The sequence below is a fragment of the Sesamum indicum genome, linkage group LG12 (assembly GCF_026168435.1).
Source record: "Sesamum indicum cultivar Baizhima isolate 11 linkage group LG12, ASM2616843v1, whole genome shotgun sequence".
NCBI lineage: Eukaryota > Viridiplantae > Streptophyta > Magnoliopsida > Lamiales > Pedaliaceae > Sesamum > Sesamum indicum.
Genome location: NC_142668.1, coordinates 7,647,506 through 7,671,437, shown reverse-complemented (window position 1 = coordinate 7,671,437; position 23,932 = coordinate 7,647,506). Strand labels below are relative to the sequence as shown.

General features: G+C 35.2%; 2 protein-coding genes and 1 long non-coding RNA gene across 14 annotated transcripts; 1 reads left to right on the top strand and 2 right to left on the bottom strand.

The window, feature by feature from the left end:
• Positions 1 to 2,466: 2,466 nt before the first annotated feature.
• LOC105178575 (NAD(P)-linked oxidoreductase superfamily protein) lies at positions 2,467 to 7,863 on the bottom strand. 2 transcript variants are annotated; one of them, XM_011102071.3, is made up of 10 exons: positions 7,464 to 7,860; positions 6,460 to 6,551; positions 6,326 to 6,366; positions 6,049 to 6,213; positions 5,931 to 5,953; positions 5,761 to 5,832; positions 4,853 to 5,020; positions 4,126 to 4,208; positions 3,981 to 4,043; positions 2,467 to 2,835 (listed from the first exon to the last, which is right to left on the bottom strand). In XM_011102071.3, the coding sequence occupies exons 1-10, from the start codon at positions 7,678 to 7,680 to the stop codon at positions 2,650 to 2,652; spliced, it is 1,110 nt and encodes a 369-aa protein (XP_011100373.1). In that variant the 5' UTR covers positions 7,681 to 7,860; the 3' UTR covers positions 2,467 to 2,649. The 2 variants fall into 2 exon arrangements, with proteins under 2 accessions (XP_011100373.1, XP_088732029.1); XM_088875903.1 differs by lacking the exon at positions 4,853 to 5,020 and having other exon boundaries at positions 7,464 to 7,863.
• Positions 7,864 to 15,105: 7,242 nt separating this feature from the next.
• Positions 15,106 to 19,031, top strand: LOC148784822 (uncharacterized). Of its 2 annotated transcripts, none has more exons than XR_016063262.1 (3): positions 15,106 to 15,398; positions 16,269 to 16,385; positions 18,674 to 19,031. It is a non-coding gene; the product is annotated as an uncharacterized LOC148784822 (long non-coding RNA). The 2 variants fall into 2 exon arrangements; XR_016063263.1 differs by having other exon boundaries at positions 18,016 to 19,031.
• On the bottom strand, positions 18,524 to 23,533 carry LOC105178576 (UDP-arabinose 4-epimerase 1). 10 transcript variants are annotated; one of them, XM_088876608.1, is made up of 11 exons: positions 23,392 to 23,533; positions 22,608 to 22,709; positions 22,053 to 22,222; positions 21,670 to 21,783; positions 21,445 to 21,552; positions 21,258 to 21,349; positions 20,687 to 20,828; positions 20,355 to 20,449; positions 19,631 to 19,760; positions 19,282 to 19,426; positions 18,524 to 18,908 (listed from the first exon to the last, which is right to left on the bottom strand). In XM_088876608.1, exons 3-11 carry the CDS (start codon positions 22,173 to 22,175, stop codon positions 18,688 to 18,690), a joined length of 1,170 nt encoding a protein of 389 aa, XP_088732734.1. In that variant the 5' UTR covers positions 22,176 to 22,222; positions 22,608 to 22,709; positions 23,392 to 23,533; the 3' UTR covers positions 18,524 to 18,687. The 10 variants fall into 10 exon arrangements, with proteins under 10 accessions (XP_088732734.1, XP_011100374.1, XP_088732735.1 ...); XM_011102072.3 differs by having other exon boundaries at positions 22,053 to 22,177; positions 23,392 to 23,531; XM_088876609.1 differs by having other exon boundaries at positions 22,608 to 22,728; positions 23,392 to 23,520.
• Between the last annotated feature and the right edge of the window lie 399 nt (positions 23,534 to 23,932).

Genomic DNA, 23,932 nt, shown 5'->3' with positions numbered 1-23,932 from the left:
TACCTTCCCTGGAGTTCGGCATAATTACGAATACGCATTTGTTGTTTGAAAAATTACTCAATACCCCGCTGATTTTAACGATTATGGATAAAAAATTATAATTTTATTTATTTTTAATTATTTTTTATATTTTATAGATTAAGTGGGTAATTTTTTTTATAATTTTAAATTTTTTCAATCACTCCGTTCAATATTTTTATACGTTTTAAATTATTTTTTTAAAAAATAAAAAATACAATAAGGGTAAAGTTGACAATTTCATACATCTATCCAAGAATTACATAATTTTATCGAATATTTGAAGGGTATTTTTAATTTTTTAAATAACAAGAAAATATTTATAATTATGACAAATTTCATAAAAAATTGTTATCGTAATTTTTTTTTGATAAATTCACATAAAATAAATAAATTCACATGTCCAATCAGACTCGAAGCGATGATCCCAAGAGTCACAGCCGTCAATATGGACCGTGGCAGAATCTTTTCTATCCGCTTGATCATGATCAGGCTGTACCACTTGTTTTTCCTCCTTTCAGATTCTGAAAATCACAACTCCTCCACACCACTATTTTATTGGATATATATACACACACATATACATAATATTCTTGATATTGACTTATTCTTTTTATTTTTTTCATTTTTGTCTCCTTAGATTTACTTATTTTCTTTAGGAAATAACTCTCTAAAAAAATAAAGATATTACCAGAATAAATGAGCCCATAATTATGAAAAAAAAAAAAATCAACAACAATTTTCTTAGTTGGATATTAAAAATATTGGACGTTCAATTCTTACGAATGATATGCTGTTATTTTATGTCGGGACCACACTTGAATACTAGGAATGATTAAAAGCCCGCTCCCCAATAATTTTATCATTGTTAAAAACGTTTAGCTCCGAACTTAATTCTGGCCCACTTAAATACGTATTCACTACAATCATTTGATCAAAATTGCATCAAAAAACTCGTCTATGCTCCGAACTTAATTCTGGCCCACTTAAATACGTATTCACTGCAATCATTTGATCAAAATTGCATCAAGAAACTCGTCTATTCTTATAAATTTACACTTTCGATACACCACGTACAATTATTTTACGTCTAGAATTAGAGGGTGTTTGACCACGTACAACGGCTTATAAGCTTAAAAAAAGTATTCGGCAATTTTTTTTAAAGAGATTATAAAATTTCAAAACATTTTATTTTGAAATCTTATAAGCTCTTTTAAGAAAAGTTAACTTTCGTAAGTTTTTTTTATAACATCTTATAAGCTCTATAAAATTAATATGCCATACGATAAAAATATCCCCATTCATACACTTATACTACACACACACTCTTTCTCTCACATACACACACACACATACAAACACGCACACTCTCTCTCTAGGATTTAAAGAATTTTTTTTGCTATTTAATTTTTTTAATATTTGTAAAAGAGAAAAATACTTTATTATTTAATAATAAATTATTATAGTTAAATAAAAATAAGATTGGTATCGATATTATATTTACTGAAAAATATAAGTTCAAGACATTATAAACTATAATAACATAAAAAAATCTATTATATATCTATATTAATACTCGACTAGCATGAACGCATATATACATATATTATTTTTATTCAAAAGTTGTAATAACTCGTCTTTTTTTTAATTATTATAAAAAAATTATCTATTAAATTTTTATTTAGAATAAAATTCATGTGTACTATTTATAAAAGTTTTAAATATTTTTAAAATAAAATATTTTAAAAAATTTAGCCAAACGCCCTCTAATTCTAGACTTAGGAGACCTTCGAGATTTAGCCTAATTTCGGACTCACATCATTATTAATATTATTGCATGCACTGGAATATGGTAAAAATAATTTAAATAGCAAATTAAAATTAAAATTAAAATTGTAAGCGTCTGGGACCATTCTAAATATTCTTTTCCTATCCAGTAAATACCACTTTTTTCCCTTTATTCTCCTTTTTTCCAGTTCTGGAAATCATAAATCTAGCAAATAAAATTTTCTTCTATTTAATTTTAAAAGGCAATAATAAATATTTTAGGATAAATTACCATTAGCTCCTATATAGTTTGGCATAATTATGAATACCCTTTATTATTTGAAGTTTATCAATGCCCCATAATTTTAACGATCGTCCAAGAACTAGCCCAAACTGTTGGTCTCTCTTAGATTTCTATATAATTTCGTGATAAACTGACCAAAACGTCCTTATAGACTTTGAATTATAATTTTACTTATTTTTCAAAATTTTCAAAAGTTTTTTAATGAATTAATTGGAAAGTCACTTTACAATTTTTTAAAATTTTTCATCCACCTCGTTCAATTTTTTATCCAAAATAAAAAATAAAAATACGACTTCGGTGAAGTTAATATTCCCAGAACTGGATCCAAAGATTACATAATTTCATCAAACATCAAGTGAGTATGGGTACCTAAACAATGAGAGAATATTCGTAATTATATCAAATTTTAGGAAAACTCGTCGTAATTTACCCAACAGGTCGTGCTCCCAGTGCTGAAAAAATTATAGTACAAGTAAATAAATTTTGAGAAAAATTTATACACTGTACAGAGTGATCAAAAGTAATAAGAATGCTCAATAGCATGCAGAGGCTTAGGGAACTCATAACTTCTCAACTGGGAAACCGACGACGCGTTTTATTTCCGACGCCATTGATCGGAGCTCCTCCACTTCGTCGTTGCTGAGTCTCCATCCCACTGCACCTGCAAACTCTTTAGCCTGTTCTCCATTTCGGGCTCCCGGAATGGGAACGACATTCTCTTGTGCAATTAGCCAGTTGAGCACGACCTATCAAGAGAAGGATAAATGTTACAAAGTATTTGTCTTACCATATAATGTAAGTAGATACTCAATATGATCACAAAAATGGATTTCTTCACTTCACTATGTTGTAAAGATAAACGTTGTAACTAGAAAACTTCAGCGGTTCATGAAAAGGATGATGGGAACAAGCTTCAGGGAAAAGATTTTGGAGATATTTCTTGTAACGATCAATTGAATGTGCATAAATATCAACCAGAGGGGTGGTTTTGGAAACTGATTCAACAAGGATGAGCATAGATATTAATGTAGGATCACCCAACATCATTAGCTCCCAACGGGTGCGTTGGGACCTTGAGAAGGTCGCATGGCTTCGTCCCCACAGAAGCAGAGCCGTTGCATGGCACTTTTTCATGAGAAAACTATGCAGCTCTGGCCAAGCATATAATACTTTGGAAGAGGGCTCCGACTAACAATATGAGAATGCATGCTAGATCAGATATCAAGGGTCGAAACTGTAAGCGAAACCGAAAATATTAGCATTTTCCCCCTTGGTGCATCATTGCGGTATATGTACTCTGTGAACAGTACATGGCCTTTCTTGACGTTTCATTTATTATTTACAACTTCAATACTCTAGGGCTTCTCTTCGAAAGGCGTCCTCATTGATTGCAAATGGGGATCAAAGTCTATATTTTCAACAGATATAAATAAGATTATCCTTCACATCTAGTTATTCATGGGTCCTTTTATCATTGTGCCGTGGTCAGGTTTGTCCAACTATTTTAACCTCACTGCATAGATCATTAGAAATGGTAGACATGAACAGATGGCTTCGGCAAATTTTAGTTCTGCTAGGACTTTTTGTGCATTGAGCAAGGGAACTAGAATAGCATGGATGAGATTTCAGACAATAGCCCTTCAAAAGCATTCTCGTGATAGATATTCTTGTAAGAGTGTGCTAGAATAACATTGCAAGATTCAAATACTATGAAACAAAGGGAAAGTGTAGAACACATGGCAGCAGGTGAAAAAGGTGAACCTGAGTAGGAGTAAAGCATTCTCGTGATAGATATTCTTGTAAGAGTGTGCTAGAATAACATTGCAAGATTGAAATCCTATGAAGCAACGGGGAAGTGTAGAACACATGGCAGCAGTTGAAAAAGGCGAACCTGAGTTGGAGTCTTGCCGTAGCCTTCTCCTATCTCCTTTATTCGACTTATCAGAGGTTGTAGCTGCAGATAACAAAAGTAAACTGAGGGATTTTGGTAGCAAATGTTGATGTAGAATTCATTTCCATGCGCCAATAGCACTTACTTTTGTCATGAACTGAGGGGTGTAGATCTGTCCTCGAGGACCGGAGGGAGTGTTATTTGGGGTATACTTTCCTGTAAGAGCACCTGAGATGCACAACTCTCAGATTAGGCTCTTCACAATCTGAAGCACTAGAAATTTGAAGCTATCAGAAATATAACAATAAAACTGAATCAAAATTCCAGGAAAAAGAAATTTATAGATGTAAAAACTAGGCTGAAAAATTAACCAAGCTATTCCATGCTCAATTTGAGTAATAAAGAAAAGTCAATGAAAGTAATTATATATATATATATATTAACAAATCTCAAACTATTCAAGATCGACTGCATTCAGAGCTCATTTCAGCCAAACTCATACACAACTGTAAGTTCGACAAGAAATTCAAACGAAACTTGAAAGGTACTCTTCTCTTTACTCAGACTGATTCGTTTAACCCCTGTGTACGACCACAAATAGAAGGACAACTTAAGTGCGTCCCAACTGAAATATTTTTGGTGAAAATGTGCTGTGCCAGTAATGCTTTCAGACCAGTTAAATTTTATTTCCTGAATTAAAACAGCATCAGCGTGTAGCTATCCTGATATGAAGAAAAATGTCGAAAATATTCTCAAGAATCATCTATATCATGCATCACATAAATCGTCTTGTGCCATGATTGGTCGCAAATTTAAAGCTAATAAATATTAATTGTTGTAAGCAATACAGAGGAGAATGCCTGTGGTGTCACCTTGAGCAAGTGGTGAATATGCGATTAAGGCAACCCCAAGTTCATCGCATGCCGATTTGACACCGTTTTCCTCTGGGAGTCTGTATATCAGACTGTAGTTTACTTGGTTTGAAGCCAAAGGTATACCTCTCTTTTTGAGTTGATCATATGCAGCACGAAGACGCTTCTCTAGAACCAGAATCAGTTCAAGAAACCAAATGTCACATGTTCTAGAGAAGTATAATGGGAGTTGAATCTTACCAATGATTAAAAGAGTGTTACGATTTGACAAATTGTGAACATGTTCACAGAAAATAAGGAAAGAAAGTAAGTCCAAGACATAAGATTTACATGATTAGGAAAATTCTCCGACGTCCAAGATTCCTCAAAACTGGGTTATACTAGGATAGTTTCGTGTGAATTACAACAAAAGGCTATGGATCAACTATTTATACTAGAGTGCTTGTGAAGAATTGTAGTATTACCCTGGATGTAATCTAGTGTAGGTTACGGACTCCAACATAGAGCATCAACGAGTAGGTGATAATCAACTCGGCGAAGATCGGGAAATATTGTGTAGGCATAGATGAGAAATGTTGCTTTTCGTGAATCAGTGAGTGCCTAAATAAGCCTTTACGGATCCTCTATTTCTTTTCCAAAAGAAACAGAGTGAAGCCATTTTCTGCTTTCTCCAACCCGCAGAACGAAAAACAATGAAAAACAAAGGTCTTTTAGAAAGGTGTAGTGCAGAAGTTGACAGCATGTGAGCAGAAAAATGGTGATCCTTCAATAACCACTTTAAAGTCCCGATGTTTCGTGAGTTCACAATTCATATTAGGGGAATTACCATTTACTATCAAAGATTTGATATAAAAAACAAAAAAGCACAACATTTTTAACTCGACTCTTTAGTTTTTCAAGAATTTTACCACTATAGTTTGACACTCCAACAGCTTTCACGAGACCCTGCTCCACAGCATCTGCTAGACCATCAATGTATCCTGGAAAAACAATCCCCAATTTCCTGAGCCGATAAAGACTTTAATAAGGATAGATGATCTCAATCAGTGAATAGGCAATGACAGTACTTATTGACAACCTTCATTTCCCCATATTCCCGGCCTGAAATGTTTGTGAGAAAATGAATTGATCAATATGAATGTAAGCACTACAAGTAGTTCAAGAAAACTGATATCTGGGAGGCTGGTCTTGCATACCAATGGAGCTGATACAGATCGACACAAGACAATTCAAGACGAGACAAAGAATCCTTCAGGGCAGAAATAACACTCTGTCGACCAAGTCTCCATGGCAGAGCTGCATATTTTGTAGCAATAGCAACCTCCACATCTGGATTCTTTTGTTTCCTTTCCTTGATGAATCTTATGACATATGGAAAGTTTATCACAAACAGAAAAAACGAAGAAAACTGGAAGAAAGGAGCAATAATAGTTTCATTCACAAGCACATGTCATGAGTGTGGTCGCAGCTTACCTTCCGAGTAGCGTCTCAGAGCTGATAGCACCCAATGACATCTGCAAGAACAGGAGATGATAAACTTTTCGAATGGGGCATTTTTTCAATTGAACGAATTTAAAGCAACAGGTAAAACCAAAACATTTTCCCACCTGTGAGCCGTAAACCTCGGCAGTGTCAAAGAATGTTATACCACAATCAATGCTGGTATCAAAAGCAGCCTTAGCAGCCTTTAATTTCCTGTCTGTCATATAACATAAGATCGTAAAGAATATCATTACTTCTAAATCAATGACCAAACTCACTATGATGGAGAGGGAACATTCTCTTGCAGAAATCTTCAGTGGAAAAAGAAATATGGATTGCAAAAGCTATGATTTTGCCACGGAAACGAAGAAAGACTAGCACATCTCTGATATGATACAGAATTCTGACAAGCAAACCATATATTGTGAGTATAATTTGTGAAATTGGGATAACACCAGCACAATGCAGGAGCGAACACTAACAAACCATCTTAACCCCTCTACCATCCCCACATTGTACCCCTTATTCCAATAAACCACAAGAAACCTTCCTCTTCAGACTTCAACCAAGTAATGACACCATACACTGATTTACAAAAACAAGAACTCAAGAAATGCTACAAAAAAAGCAAGTTACACAATATGTTTCTCTTCATTACCAGCACCAGCAAATAACACCAACTATCGTTGCAGATTATGATGGAAATCAAATTAACAGACACGGATAACTAGGGAAATTAACTCCCCAAGGAAAACGGTATATCAAGAGTGGAAACTTCAATTAAATTCAGCATAGTTCCAGTTTACCCATAAACCATCATCGTATAGTACGTGATGTACCTCCCACCACTTTATCTACTCATTATAAAAGGCCTCCTCGTATGAATCCAAACGATGGTGGAGTGTCTAGATTTCAGCATGTAAGGGCTCTTACATTCTATAAAAGAGTTGTTAACTTTGTCTACTAATTGTGCTTAAACCGAATTATTCCAGAGTAACTCATCCTCATCACATCAGTTTACACTCTACTCCAGATGAAAACCAAGAAACACACACCCCCCCTCCCCCCACAGAGACCCACAATTCAAGAATCCATAAATTACAGGAAAAATTAAAGTATAGAGATTCACCATCCCAATCAAAGTTGTTCCAATAGCTGGTGTCACCCCATGACCAAGCCCCAATCCCAAGCCCGGTCACCTTCAATTCTGAACCCCCAAGCTTCACCTTTTCCTCCTCAGCTGTCTTCACAACGACACTTCCCTGGTCAGAAGCCACAGCTCTAACTGCAGGAACCTTACTCCGACTAAAAGCAGAGAAGCAGGCACTGCTGAAATGCAAAGCCATTGATGATATTCTCCGAAACCCAGTATTTGTTTTTGAAAGTTTATGAAGTTTCAGAGGAATTTAAGTAATGGGTTTGTGATTTCCTGGGCAGAAAGTGCTGAGCTATGGTCCATGGAAGTGATCCCATTAAGGTATGGCTCTTGTTTTGAACACGTATTATGAGTTCTATGATGTCCGGCCGGGCAGAATCACAATTTATAGGTGTGGTGGACAGTTTGATAAATCGACTTAGTAGTGCTGACAAGAAATTTTAATACGGGTAAAATGCAGACACCCCAATACGTAATTTGCAATTTGTCCTCTGATTTTGGAAATTTTGATATTTGGTTGGATAGAGATACTATATTTAATTAATTTTATCAAATTAGATATCAAAATTCATGTCTCTCTTTTTTTCCCAGTTGATATTTTTTAAGTTCTTTTTTTCTCATATTTTTTTTTGATAAAACTGCTCTTTTGGGTCTATACGATAGAGGATATTGTGTTTTTGATCCTACAAATTTAGCACATTGTATCCTATAAGATAAAAAATTATAGGATTTTTTTGTCACATAGGATGAAAATTGTGGTACAGGTTCTATAGCATTTTTTTTTTATCCCAAATGCTACAAACTTTTAAGAAAATTGTATTTTTGGTTCCACATGATAGAGCGTCTTGTACTTTTTGTTCCATATTTTCCAGGCATAGCACATTTGGTTCCTAGGATGAAATGTTGAAGCATTTTTTGTCCCATTGGATGCAATATTGTGGCGCATTTGGTTTTATAGGATAAAAAGTTAAATGTTACAATTTTTTAGCTTATGGAGCTAAATGTGCTAAACCAGTAAACTATTGGACAAAAAGTGAAACACTCTCTCTATCCTGCAAGACAAAAAGTACAATAAATGAGGGGACAAAAAATAGAACACTTTATATCGATTTTCCCCTCTTTTTCTTTCTTTCTTTCTTTTTTTTTTTCGCCTTTTCTTCCGAAATCTTAATGATAAAGAGTTAAATCCACACTCACAATTTGAGCCATTGTTTCCTTTAGATGAGGTACTTTTCACAATTTTAAATATGAATTTACACACTAGAATTGATTTAACTTATATATACCTTGTGCAGATTTCACAGTCATAAACTAAGCCATTATTTTCCCCTCCATGAGGTATGTATTCATGTAAATAATACTTTTATTTTGCACTAAATGTGATTGAAATTCATTTTCTACAGATACCACAAGTCTCCCGTTCATGACATCAACTCAAGCTTAATAATCAAGGACAGATGATCGAGGTAGATTTATTATAGTTATCATATCTTGAAAAACAACTGAAATACTAATGACTTGTCTTATTGCAGATGCTTGCAAATTTTTAAAGGTTAATAAGGCCATCCTTTACTCAACCTACGACATTGGTGCAGAGGCCCCCACAATATGCATCAAGGCCAACCTTTGTGCCACCAAGGTCCGTAGAATTCAGTTCACCATTTCAGGTAAGTGAACGTATATTACTTTTCCTTTGGTTTCATTCATAAAATTCCACATGAAAATAATCAAAAGATTTTGGATTTAGATGCCCCCACAACCTGGAAAAAGACCTTGAACTACTTAGCTACCATCCAACAACAATGTACAAGCATTTAATTTTAGCTTATTAAGTATTTTTTTCTACAGTATAATTACTGCAAGATTCCTGGTTGGAGGCCCATTCACATATGCAAAGTACTCAACAGCCTTTACAAAAGCCAATCCTACATGCTCCAAGAAGGAGAAAACAACCAGTTCCAGTATCTAAATCAACAAAACTGCAGAAGAGGGTTGTAGGTTGAAGTACAAGTAACAATTTTTGGATAGAGTGTTGTTCATCCACCAGGCCAACTTTGATTAACCAGTTGAAAAGCCTATCTGCCTCATACAGGCTAAGCACTAGGTCAAGTTCATTTAAGGGACAAGATGCATCTAGAAAGAAAGATTGAAACAATTCAGAGTTGTATCCCTTTCTTGTGGACACTTTTTGTATGCACATTATTTAAGTGTTTTTGGTATGCAGATTGAATGATGTAAGTGTTTTGGTATGCATAGTAAAGGAATTATTCTGCCTCTTTTATCTAAGGAATTATCAACAAGCTACACTTGTCATATTTGACATTTTGGATGAATTAAACGATTCATTTATGTTGTTTTCTACTTCTCTATTTTTGGAATATGTTATAAGGAATCAACTACAAAAGAGAACATCCAAATTGCATCATTAAATTGCAACGTATTAGTACATACAATAGATAATTACTTCAATAATATTGAAACAAGCAAACCAACAAGAACTAAAAAAAGCACATTCATCCTTCTTTCATTGTTTCAAGTCTCTTGATATTAGATGTGAAATCCTTGTATATAGATACTACTTCAGCAAAATTGTCCTCCATTTTCACCTGTCTGGATTGAACTCTTCTTTTGAATTTAACGGACATATTTGACATTTTGGATGAATTAAACGATTCATTTATGTTGTTTTCTACTTCTCTGTTTTTGGAATATGTTATAAGGAATTAACTACAAAAGAGAACATCCAAATTGCATTCATTAAATTGCAACGTATTAGTACATACAATAGATAATTACTTCAATAATATTGAAACAAGCAAACCAACAAGAACTACAAAAAGCACATTCATCCTTCTTTCATTGTTTCAAGTCTCTTGATATTAGATGTCAAATCCTTGTATATAGATACTACTTCGGCAAAATTGTCCTCCATTTTCACCTGTCTGGATTGAACTCTTCTTTTGAATTTAACGGACTGTGTTGATGTTGACTGTGAAATTTTTTAAGAAATACTAATAGGGTCCAAGCAACAAAAAAATTACATTCATTTTTTCTACAATTACAAAATAATTTTCCCTTATTTTCTTTTATTGGACCTACAACTCTAATTGAGGCATTTTTCTGACGGTAACACTTTGAGTTTCAATATCGTAAATCAACATTTTCATCTTTAGAGGCGGAGTTTTGAGAAGCAAAAGACATCCTACAAAAACAACAACAAATAAATATCATAAACGACTACTGAATAAAATAAAAAATGCTAAATAATTAATTTGAAGTTTTTTTACCATGAAGAAAAAATTAATCTTACAAAAGACCCAACCCTATTTTGGTGTAATGTGTTTGTGGAAGTATGTTAAGTGATATATGTAATGGGGGAGAATGGCATTTTAGATCAACAAATGATGGTCAAAGCTGAAAGTGGGTAAAAGAACACCCATCTTCTCATTTCAAGAGCATGTGTAACACCTTCTGTCAATTTTGGATGGAGGGTATCTTTTTTGCAGGCTTTTAAAATTTGTGTGGTCTTTTGTGGCTACTGATTTAATATAGGCAGGTTTTGTGCAATTTTAGCATAAAGGGGGTATTATGCAATTTTTCCTTTTAAAAAAAAACTTAAAGCCTCATCCAAAAGTATGTGTGAACCTAATAAACAAAGTGCCAAAAAACCAAAAATTGCAGGAGGCAATTTTAGTTGAGCTAATCTTCTTTTTCTTTTTCTTTTTCTTTTTCCTCTTCCGCTTCTCTTCATGCGAGAACAAAGGAGGAAGTTTGGGGCTTAGGGTTCAAACCATTAAAGGGCAATTTGTTGAAATTTAGTTGGAGGAAGAAGAAGATTGGTTAGGGTTCATACTTTTATTTGGGGCAATTTGAAGACTTGAACTTTGTACAAAGAATATGAGGCTTCATACTAACGGACTTGATGGAGAAAACATTAAGGGAGAAGATAGTGGAGCAAGGATTGCGGATCATGAATTAGTTGAATCAAATTAGGAAGTGGGAGAAGACAACATAGTTGATATTGAATATGTTGGAAACGGCTTCAGCTTTGGTCTATGAGGGCAGTTGAAGAATATAATGATGTCAATATGTTAGATAGAATGAACATTAGTGATGGTGCAAGTTAGAAGATTAACAGTCTGATGAATTGAATAGTATACTTGGTGAATATGAAGTTGAGACTGAGCATGTGAGAGTTTTACAAAATTAGGCCGGAAGTGATTTGCCTAATCCACAGTTAAAGAATGGGATGATTTTCACTGATATTGCTTGGTCCAAATAGGTTGTTAAGGCTCATCCCATTGACATGGCAAAGAGATATTAAGTTTGTTAAAGAAGACAAGATCAAGGTTAGGGCAAAATGTGAGTGAGTAAATTGTTCTTAGGTGGTGCTTGCTTGTAAAATAAGAAACTCAAACACTTTTCAAATCAATAGATGCTATCCATAGTTATGAAAGAACATTGAGTAGACATAGATTTGTCACATAAAAAATGTTGAGTGAGAATATATGAATTGTTGGAGGTTGAATAGTGGGTGGAAGTGTTCACAATAACCTTAATGTGGAAGCCAACAAATCTCAGTATTAAAGTACCACGAACAAAGTGAATGACATGCTTTAAGTACAAAGATCACTACACAAGGTTGTACGATTATTGTGAAGAATTAAGAATAAGCAACCTAGGATCAACTGTTGTTTTGGAGACAGTGGTGTAGAAAGATATCTGAGGTTATATATTTGTATAGATGCATACAAAAAGGGATATCTTGAAGGATGCAGATCTTTGATTGAACTTAATGGGTGTGTCATTTAAAAAGACCACATAAAGGAACTCTACTGTTTGCTATTGGAATAGATCCCAACAATTGCATATTTGATATTTCTTATTGTAGGGAAAATGTAAGATAAATGATTAGAAAGCCAATTAAAATGGTGGTTTTGTATTCTATTTATACAATTTCTTTCGATTGTAATATTGAATTCGATGAATAAAGTAAAGTTCAGTTGCCCATTCTTTGTCGTATTTACTTATTGCTTTAAATGAATGTCATGGACAAAGCCCACAGACTGTTCATAACCAATAAAGTTGGGTTGTGCATATGATGCGACAATGAAATCAACTTTCGGGTGTTGGTCTCAAATATTCCAATTCGAGAACCTTGGGACTGAGCATCGAGGGTTCTGTGGAAACTTGCACTAAGTAATGTATCCATATGATGGGTGTTAAGTTTCATTGACCAGAGTTGTGGACGTCTATACATTATTACTGGGATGGTTGGCAAAGGTTGTCAAGCCGACTCACCTGACTTGCAAGGTGTTGTCATGTGGAAGCCCATGTGACATGATTGATAAGACTTGAACTCCTCGAGTTCGATAGTATAGGATATAGTTGTAAGACTTGAGGATCTATAATAACCTCGTGCACAGTGCGATTGTATCTAGGTCTTGGCAAAACGTGATTATGTTCTAACATGGCACTAAAAATCCAGTTCCAGTGCAGTCGTAACATGTATGGAGGCTAGTGAGTTCCAAGATACAATCCGTCATCTATCATGAGATGATAGATCTTCTATGTTCTTTGAGGTGTATTAGATTCAAAAATCTTTGAGCACGCCTAACGATCAAATAGAAAAGGGGTTTTCTATATTGATCAAGGGAGAAAAGTAAATTAGATTTGGTACATAGATCTAGTTCAGGATGAAAATTGATTTCTAATTTGATTCCCTAGACTAAGATCCGGAGATAACAATGAAAGGACTATACCTATATAGTACTCAGTAGCCTATGTTAGAATAGGTGACCGGCAAGCCAATTGACTGGCTTGTTGTAAACTATTTTGAACGATCTTTTTCAGTAAAATGTTAATATTAAGAACTGTTCTTTGGTCAACTTCATATTATGCTTTATATAATACTTGTATACATTTGGTTGAAGCCCTTAGATCATAATACTACGAGGTTAGGTCACACATAGGATGGTGATCATGAAATCAACCTCTATGGTTTGATCTAAAATGTTTCAAGTCGATGAATCGCTCGAGACAGGACATTGACCATGATTCCTTGAAGACTTGCACTAAGTGATGTGTTCATATGATGATTGCCGCATTTTAAAGAAAATAACGTATGATATCTGTGTACTTTAGTGGGTGTTTGATATGGAGTTATTAAGTTCACTGAACTAACTTGCAAGAGTCGTGATATGGAAGCCAATGAGGCATGATGGGTATGACTAGAACTCCTTAACTGCAATAGTATAGGAATTAGTCCTTTGACTTGAGGAGCTACAATAGCCTTGTGTACGGGACGGTTGTATCTTGGTTATAGCTGATGTGGCTATGTAAATACGTAATTATCAAAAAGCGCTGTATTAGTGCAGTCAGAATGTGCATCGAGATTGGTGTGTTCCAAGAAAGAATTCATGCCCCATCATAAAATGATGGTGATCTCCTATGTTTTCTATGTTGTGTACTCTCCAAAAGTCCGTGGCCATGACTGTCGATCAAATAGGAAAAGGGATTTTCTATGTTGATTGTGGAGACACACAAATAGAATAGATACATAGATATCGAAGTCTAGGATGGAATCGATTACGAATTCCATGCCCTAGCTTTGATCGGGAGATTGCTTGATGGAGAGACCACATCTGTGTGGCATGCATAGCTTACAGGTTCACGATGATTCACCTATTCTCTAGTGTCTTGGACTATTGTTAGGTGGCTATCCATGGTCACAGGTACCCTCAAATTAAGGAGTTAATTGGGAGCGATTAATTAAATATAATTTAATTAACATGAGGAAATTAGTGTTCGATTAAATTATATATGACACAAGCCCAAGTCTAGCTGAGTAGTGAACATAAAGGGTCAAACAAAAATTCCATGATGTAATTTTTGGGAATAATTAATTTGATTAATTATGGAGAAGAAGAAGCAAAGTTGAACTTATTCTCTAGAGAAGAGGAAATAAAGTTGAATTTATCTTTAGAAGAAGCAAAGTTAGATTTGTCTTCTTGAGAAGAAGAAGCAAAATTGAACTTCTCTTCATAATAGTTTTGACAATATGACAAAATTGAACTTCTATTCATAATATGACAAATAGATTTGTCCCTTTTCAAGAAAGAGAAGCGAAATTGGATTTGTCTTCTTTATAAAGAGAAGCAAAATTGAACTTCATAATCTGACAAAATAGTTTTGTCCCTTTTCAAGAAGGAGAAGCAAAATTGGGTTTGTCTTCCTGAGAAGAAGAAACAAAATTGAACTTCTGTTCATATATGACAAAATAGTTTTGTCCCTTTTTAAGAAGGAGAAGCAAAACTGGATTTGTATTCTTGAGAAGAAGAAGAAGCAAAATTAAATTTCTCTTCATAATATGAAAAAATAGTTTTGTCTATTTTCAAGAAGAAGAAGCAAAATTAGATTTGTCTTGTTGAGAAGAAGAAACAAAATTGAACTTCTCTTAATAATATGACAAAATAGTTTTGTCCATTTTGAAGAAGGATAATTTAACTTCTCTTCCTCTTTTCAAGAAGAGGAAGACAATTTGAACTTTACCTTTCCAAAGAGCTTTATAAATAGAGCCTTGGTTGAAAATAAAATATCCAAGTTAATACTCTCTTGATCTCTTTCTCTCTTTGCTCTCTTGCTTTTGTTCTCTTGAAAGAGAAACAAGTTTTCTCATCTTCTTCTGTTCTACAATCTTCTAACACCTACTAGCATAAGGTTAGAGGAAATTTGTGATAGGTGGTGTGGATCAACTTTAGAGGGAAGACACTTGTATTCCTATCGTGAACAATAGTCGAACACCGTCTATCTTGTCGAGCAACTAGTAGCCGTTTTCAAATGATAACTTGGAACGAGATTCGTTCTTGAGATCGTTCAATCACTTACATCAAACGGAGTGCATCATAGGTTGGTATCCTAAATAATTCAATTGACTCCTTTTTGCATGAGATTCGCGTTGTAGTAGCAACGAGACGGGTGATTTGGTCGCTAATTATAATACTGTATTGTAATTTAAGTTCTAATATCTGCAATGTTTAACATCTCGCGGTCTATAAGAAACTAACAACATATAGGTTCACGCCATATTCACCTATTCTCTATTCCCCTGAATCATTGCTAGACGACCACCCATGATACTAGGTACTCCTGGATTAAGAGTTAATCAGATGTGATTAATTAAATGTGATTTCATTAGTCTAGCGATAATTTATTGCCAAATTAAATTGTCTAATGACACAAATCCGCTCAAGGTGAACCTAAAGTGTCACACACAAATCTCTATCAAACTAGAGAATTAATTATTGAATTAATTATAAAAAGTTGTTAATTAATTTAAAGAGTTTAAGCTAATCAGTGTCCAAATAATATGATTATTTACCTAGAGAGCATGTAATGGAAAATCCAAGAATTTAATTAATGGGATTAATTAAATTTAGGCTAGACTAAATTAAATTGATATCATTAATTTAGTTGGGTTAGACATGATTAATTAATATGATAAATTAAATAGTATTGGATTTTATCTATTTAATGGGATTAAATAAATCAAGTTGGACTTCTAAATCAATTTGATTTAGGCTTTAAGATGATGGATTTAATTTAAGACTTCTCTCTACTCTCACTCTTTCTCTCCTATTCTCTCTATAAACACACATTGATTCCTTGGGCTTTGAACTAGTTTCAAGTGCTTGAGACTTTTGATCAAGAACATCAATTCATAGTGTCTTTGATCTCTCTTCCGATTAGAAAGGATTTAACTGTTCTTAGAGATCTCAGATCCTCTAACAAAGAGATGAGAAACCTTTTTGGATGCGGTGCTGTGGATACCATTAGAGGGAACTCCTTTGTTCTTGCGTGGACAATCGGCTGAGAGCATAAGCCATGAATTTCAAGGTAATCCTAGTGCTTATATTTTTATGTTAGAATATGTGATCAAAAACTCAAATCGATTGACGGTTTTATACCTATTTAACAACCTAATAACGTAATATTGAATCTGATGAATGTAGTAAGTTTTCATTTATGACAATATGTGTTTGTTGTGCTTACTAAATACTTGAAATGCTTTCACATCACAATAAATTTCCACAGACTAGTCGAATAACCCATGTAGTTGTGTTGCAAATTGGAGTGCAGCTATGAAACCAACTTATGAGGGTTGAGTATGAAACGTTCCAACTCAAGGACATCAAAACAGGGCATTGAGAGTCCTATTGAAACTTGCACTAAAATTGCATTCTTTGGATTAATGTCGTGTTTCATTGTGCAACAAACTTAGGTTGTCTATGCAACTTTAGTTGGTGGTTGATAGGTTGTCAAACCGACTAAACTGACTCACGGGAATCATCATATGAAAAGCCTTTGAGGCTTGATCGATATGATTAGTATTCTTGGGATTCGATAGCATGGAATGAGTTCTCAAACTTGAAGAACCACAGTAGTCACATACATATGATGGTTGTATATTGGATCTGACCAGAGATGACCTTGTCTTTGATGTGGTCATTATAAGCCTTGTCCATTGCAGTCTGGATATGTAGTGAGGATGTTGCGTTCCAAGAAAGGATCTATCACCTGTCAGTCTATGACAATTAAGTATCTTATGCGTTCTAAGATAGTTTAAACTCTTTGAATCTATGGACATAGCAGTTGGTCGATTATGGAATGGTTTCTTATGTCGATCAATAGAGTAAACACATTTCGAGTATTAAGCATAACTGTCTAGTCTAAAATGAGAATCGACGCCCAATTTCATGCCATAAACTAAGACTATGAGACAGTTGATGGAAGGGTCGTAAACTCAAGAGCCTAAATATTTACTCCAACATTCACCTAATTTCTAGTAACATAGACCCTTGCTAGACGACAACACATAGTGAAGACATTTCTGGTTATTGGTTAATCAGAAATAATTAATTTAATTTAATGACATAAGACCAAGTTTAGCTGAAGGTAAACCTAAAGAGTCACATACAAATCACTATGCAAATGATGGAATTAATTCTAGAAGAAATGAATTAATGTAAATTGGATTAGATCAATTCATCTAGAATATAAATACTTTTATTTGGGAAAAGTCTATTTGATGGATGACCCAAGATTTAATTAATTGAATTAATTAAATTTGGCTTATTCTTTTTAAAATTAATTGAATTAATTTAATTGAGCTTGGTCTAATTAATTAGTTGGATTAATTAATTAACAGTTAGGCTTGTGTAATTTATAAATTGGATTTATTAATTAGGATAGTTGGGCTCATGTCTTTTTAGTTGGAATAAATAGACATTTAGGGTTCTAATGGGTTAAAAATTAATTACAAATTAATTAGTTAATTCAATTTAAACCCATTGTACTTTTATTGGGCTTGATTTAATTTAATGATTAAATTAATCAAGTCGGATCCAACACATATCAAATCCTAATCGCCAAAGGGAGAGATTTGGTTACGTCATGTGTGTTCCAAATTAGCGCCGGACTCTACAGACAGATTTCTTGTTATTTGTTGGGTGATTTCGAATAACAGAAACAAAGTGGTACGGTCGAGATCAACTTCGATGGAGCTGTGTTTGAGTCTAGTGCTTCACTGGGAGTGTGTGTGATTGCGAGGAATGATGTGGGAATATCCAAGAGCGTTGGCAGGAGGTAATCTTGGAGGGTGATTGTAAGATTGTGATTAACAGACAACTCTTACGTTGGTGTGATTGTGGAGGATGTTTGTTGGGAATTGGTGGGCGGAGATCAATTCCCATGCACATCAACTTGCTAGCCATGCTCGCCAAGACTTGGATTTATATGCATGCATGTATTTGTGGGTGTTTGCTTGAGGTAGGTAAGGGGGATGGTTGGGTTGCAACGCCACTAGGAAGGCTTTGGCTGAAGTAGGAAGCGGGGGACAGGCTTGGCGACGACGCTGGCAGAAAATGGGTTTTCCGGCAGGCTGTCAGGTGGCCAGGGGACTAACGAGCGAGATGGGGTGGGGGGCAGGCGGCCACGGATGACCGAGCAGAGTTTTGTGGTGTTTGGGACAGGCATACATAAAAATGAACCATTTTCATGTATTCTTCTATATTCAGCATAAACATACATAATTTTCTCACAAGTGTGTTGCACAAGCTGTACTATGTTGCAGCAAAACCATTTCCCTTAGAACGACTCTCTGTGATATCTCAGTGACTCTACAGGAGAAGAAAAACAACTAATTGTAACCATTTCTGTGTGCCTTCTGCCATCTCCATGCTACACTCAAACTTTCTTCAAGATTCGTATACTTTGCTTTCCAGTTGAGTTGGTTCCAAATCTTGGAGGGATCGCTGTAAACTTCGGCATAGTCACCCGGTCGTCGGTCCAGGTAGTCCACCTTTATGTCCACGCCGGTTGCTCTCTTGCACGCCTCCACGAATTCCTTTACTGAACTACCTGTAGTTGAAATGACCAACGATCATTAAAAGAAAGAAAGCGATACGTTTAAACATATTCAACCTCATTTTTGTATTTCCAAAATTTTTAATATAATTTTTCACTACATTCCTCCTCTTTTCAGATCATCAAAACATCCCTTTAAATTCAGAGTATGTATATATATACATGTACTTTCATCTTCTATTTGATGTTCATGTTCTATTTTGCATAATGTTCTGCATTTAATCCCAATAGTGAAATAACTATAAAGTTTTTTTCTGGAGGGAAGAATTTTGTAACTTTGAAAATATAAAGTACATAATGAGTAATGACATTAACTAGAGAAATATCAATGTAATTAACCCTTTTAGAAATGGATACAAGTATCGACCTTTCCCTGTGCCGACGTTGTAGATGCCGACTTCACCGGGCTTGGCATGGGCTAAAGCTTTCACGTGCGCATCTATCAGATCGGTGACGTCTATATAGTCTCTTATGCAAGTTCCATCGCGCGTGCTGTAATCAGTTCCTCGTATCTGCACTCAAAATAACATATTTGCACAATCGTTTTTTCATTCTAAATTGTTCTAGAACATCTATCTTCATTACATACTAGTGGAAGTAAAAATTTATTGATCTAACTTAATAAATGATTCGTCGATGCAGAATCTACGTCAACTATTCACCCTATTAAGCAAAAGATATCTCACAAAATGAATAATCACAAGAGCAATATGTACCTTTAGCCCTGGAATTATTCCCCTGGCTGCATCAAAACAAGCACCTGATATTCTTCCTTGCTCTCGCAATTCTGGTCGTGGAGCTTCTCCGAGCCTTCCCTCAGGGTCGGAGCCAATCACATTGAAGTACCTGATCAGAAGATAATGCCACACGAACTTGTTCTTAGGTTCTCGTTTATGGTGATGTCGCCATTGTTAAGAGCACTCTATGGAAACTCAAAAGATCTCGTAATGCTCAAGACTTGCTTTTGCTTTAGACTCCTTCTCTAAAAGATCAAGTAAAATTTCTCGTGTGCCCTTGTGCTTAAATACTATTTGTTAGGAAATTACACTACAAGCTACAAAATGTGTTAAAAAACAAGGGAAACAAATCACAACAATGCCTCAATTCAACATGCTTCATAGAATTCTCCTACGTTCATGGTCGCTCAGGATTCTTTTTCTAGAATGGATATCATGTAATTATGATGGACAGCCCCGTATCAACTATGTATAGTAAAGGTGTCCTCCCTTGACAATAGGTTGGATCCACGGTAGCTAGACAAATTTGCATTATTGAGTCAAACTCCACACTCCATCATAGATTCTGACATGATGCATAATCTTTGGACCTCTGAATTACAAGTTCTGTTTAGTGTATTGACCATTGATTCTTTGTTTTCCCCAAGAACTATGTTTTGGCAATAGAAGTTCCATCTTAAGCCGGAGGCAGAGAACTACTGACCTTAAGATCATGACAGCCATGTCTGATGTCTTAGAGAAGTCCTTTATAATATCTTCTGCCATTTTCTTGGCTTTGCCATACGGATTGATTGGTACCTGAACTTTGAGAAATTACATTAGCATCTCGATCGTAGCTTTAGAATCAGCATCATTCTTAGGATGTCTCAGGATTCAAGTTCTGGAACAATCACAATCGTCAATGTGACAGATCCCATCATAAACATATGGTTGTGATAGTTCGAAACTCTAAAGTGGCGCGCTGGGATTTATCTCGGGAATCGAGCAAAACGTGGAAAATGGGACTCAAACGAATTGCATATATTTGTTACTTGCCTGAGGAGTCTCTTCTGTGATTGGCATCTTGTCGGGCTCCCCATACGTTGCACAAGTACTCGAATATATCAAGGTTTTGACACCATGTGCTGCCATTGCCTTCACAAGTAACAGGGTGTTTGAAGTAATGTTGTGGTAGTACCTTCATTGGTTAGAAAATGCAAGTATTAGAAAACACGTACATTTTAGGAAATCGTGGAACAAATTAAAACGTGCGCAGGAAACAAGAACGAAAATTAAACAAAAGAAAGCTTTGTTTATGTGGTTTAAAGATGAATTGCTCCAAAGTCTACTGTCTTTCCAATTCTCCTTTTACATCGACCTATTAATTGCTTATACGAGTGTGGGAGCCTGTGAAGTATTGTAATGAAGTGTATGCTTAAGAAAAACACATGGTTAGAATCCATACTCCAACATATTTGAATGCACTTCCTAAACAACAATTGAAATATTTCGGTTTCAAAGATAAAGTTTTAACGAGGTCCAGAGATATCGTTGTTTGCTTAAATGGCTTATTAGAGAGTAGGTTGATAAGGAGCCATCTACGTTTAGCATTTGTATGGAGTTATACCTTAGGGGTTCAGCTGTGCTTTCACCGACGTATGCAACAGCAGCAAAATGCATAACCGCATCAAAAGCATTCTCTGAAAATATTTTGTTTACCTAATATACAGCTAAGAAGACTTCATCGGAACAATTTCATTTCACACTACTGAAAAGAGATAATTAGCTGACAAGAAAATAACTGAATAGGATACAGCTGCTGCATCTCCCAGATCAGCATATATAAACTGAAGTCGTCCCGGCTCTGGATATAGTCCCTGCAGGACTTTAACCGCTCCCATGTTCCCACGAGAAAGGTTGTCCTGTCAACACAAGCATAGGAAGTGTCAAGGTCTGACTATAGAGAAGTTTCATATTCTTTCACATGTAATTGACTTATACCCTCTATGAAATGGCTTCGTGTAAGTAAAAGTGCATACCACAATAGTCACACGATACGAGTCTTTCAGAAGCCGGAGAACAGCGTGTGAACCTATATAGCCTGCTCCCCCAGTTACTAAGACGTGTGTTACACCAGGCTCGTGCTGAGAGAACTGGAGGCGAACAGATGATGAGTAAAATCGTACAAGTTGGACAATTGGATCAAGAAACTTCACATGAATTACACACAATACGCAATCTCAAAGAAAGTAATTTGTTTTTCTGTCATTACTTGGAAGCATTGAACAGACAAGAATTCTACAACTTCGCATAAATTACACACCCTTGTGCATAATGCTCACAAGCTATCAATAAATTTAAAATAAAGAACACAGAAAGACAATTGCAGACTTTTGGTTTCATCATGTGAAGAACAGGGCACCTTGATAGAAGTACTAGAATTAGACGATCTCTTAAGCATGAAAATGAGGAGAGCGGCGATTCCAGCAGCCAAGAGAATTTTCCTAGTCAAGTTGCTTCGTCTCTTGGTCTCCATGAAATCCATCCCTGGAAAATAGAAGGCCAAATGACCATCCAGCGAAAATATCGTATCTGTTTCATTCAGCTGATGTCTTAGAGGGAACAACATAAGACCAAAAATGATGAAACCTCGACAAGACTTCTTTGAAATCAAACGTTGGTTTTCACCTCATATTCAGCAAATAAATTTTATATTAATTGTTATGCGTTTATTTTAATTTTTATCCAGTGCATTTTAGGCCCCTACAGTTAGTCAACGAATCATCCAACTCTCACTACTACTTTGCAGCAACTTCTTGTCTCTTGAAACATTAAACATTCTAAAAAATTCCATTTCAACCCGATCAGTTTTAGATGCGATGAATTCTATATAGCCACCAAATATGCAATAATTTACCAAGTCCTAAATCAAAACAACTCCAAGAAAACGAAAACAGGCAACGGAAACAAGCTTTACCTTAGGTAGATGAAGCTTCGAGTCAATAAATCAGCAGGATGCAAGCTTCTATCTATGACTAATCAACGAGTTGTCTCCCGGCTGTAAAAGGAACACGACAAGCTGGTAGCATCAACAATCGCTAATCAGGTTCAAGATTCATCATGACAGAAAGAAATGAGTATCAGAGAAAGATAAAGAATCAGCCATCCTCAGTTAATAGCACCAGAGTATCAGATTATGTAAAAGCAATCGGAACACCATGCCAATAAGCTGCATGAAATTCCCATAACATATAATCTGAATGTGCATAATCAGTAATTTCATAGTGGCAAAATTTATGAAATCAAATGCTCATATAATCTGATTATGACACAACAATCTTTCCTTTCTACAGAAAATCAACAAACTGAAAACCAATAGACAAACTTTGTCAACTGGGAAATGCCTGCCCCTAACACACCCCCATCCCACCCCACCCCACCCCACCCACGAGGGGGGTAACAAGAAACATATGCCAGAACAAGATGGCCCATATCATTAAACCATCAAAACAGAGTGATCATACCAAAAAGATTAGAGCTTTCTACCAACTTACATTCTGTTTTCTCAGACACCAACCCCAATTCCCACCAAGAATTTGACTTTAACCAGTCTTTTTCATCGGAAAACAAAAATCCCAGATCACAACTAAGAAAATAACCGAGTGAGTATAGGAAAAAACTGCAAAATCTGACTTCCATGAAGATTTGCATGAGAAGGGATAGCAATGATAAACACGGAAAAATATTTGATTGAAACTTACCAGGAAACAAGAGGAATAATGAACCAAGATTAAATGCCCAGTAGTACCTGTGCTGGAAATATATATAAATGGATATAAGACCGAAAGACAGACACCAATTTTAATAATCAAAGATTAAAATGTCAAAGGGCTGCAACAAAAGAAAAAGTCTTATGTTTGTAAGTGTGTGTGTGTGTACATATATATATATATATATATATATATATATATAGAGAGAGAGAGAGAGAGAGGGAGAGAGGAGAGAGAGTGTATACGTATTGCTTAATGAAAGAATTGTGAAGAAGGGGGGAGGGGGGGTGATAAATGGGAATGAATATGAACAATTAAGAAAATCTGTTAGCATTGAAATGGAAGGAAAGTGAACCATGTTGATGAGTACAACAAACGAATGAACAAAGCCACGAAATGTGGAGAATGCCAAAAACTACTCTTCAACACGCAAAAATATTGCCATGAAAATCAATTCAACAACCATGCATTCATCTTCACTGCCTCTCTCTCTCTCTCTCTCTCTCTCTCTCTCTCAATCTTGTTGGTCTTC

Excerpts from the sequence above, each read along its gene's own strand:
- LOC105178575 (XM_011102071.3), bottom strand. The coding sequence starts at position 7,680 with ATGGCTTTGCATTTCAGCAGTGCCTGCTTCTCTGCTTTTAGTCGGAGT. Across the intron at positions 6,552-7,463 it reads GAACAACTTTGATTGGGATG|ACAGGAAATTAAAGGCTGCT; the intron begins GTGAATCTCTAT and ends GTTATATGACAG. Across the intron at positions 5,833-5,930 it reads GGGAATATGGGGAAATGAAG|GATACATTGATGGTCTAGCA; the intron begins GTTGTCAATAAG and ends TTGTTTTTCCAG.
- LOC105178576 (XM_088876608.1), bottom strand. The coding sequence starts at position 22,175 with ATGGATTTCATGGAGACCAAGAGACGAAGCAACTTGACTAGGAAAATT. Across the intron at positions 20,829-21,257 it reads AGCACAGCTGAACCCCTAAG|GTACTACCACAACATTACTT; the intron begins GTATAACTCCAT and ends TAACCAATGAAG. Across the intron at positions 19,427-19,630 it reads GAATAATTCCAGGGCTAAAG|ATACGAGGAACTGATTACAG; the intron begins GTACATATTGCT and ends TTTTGAGTGCAG.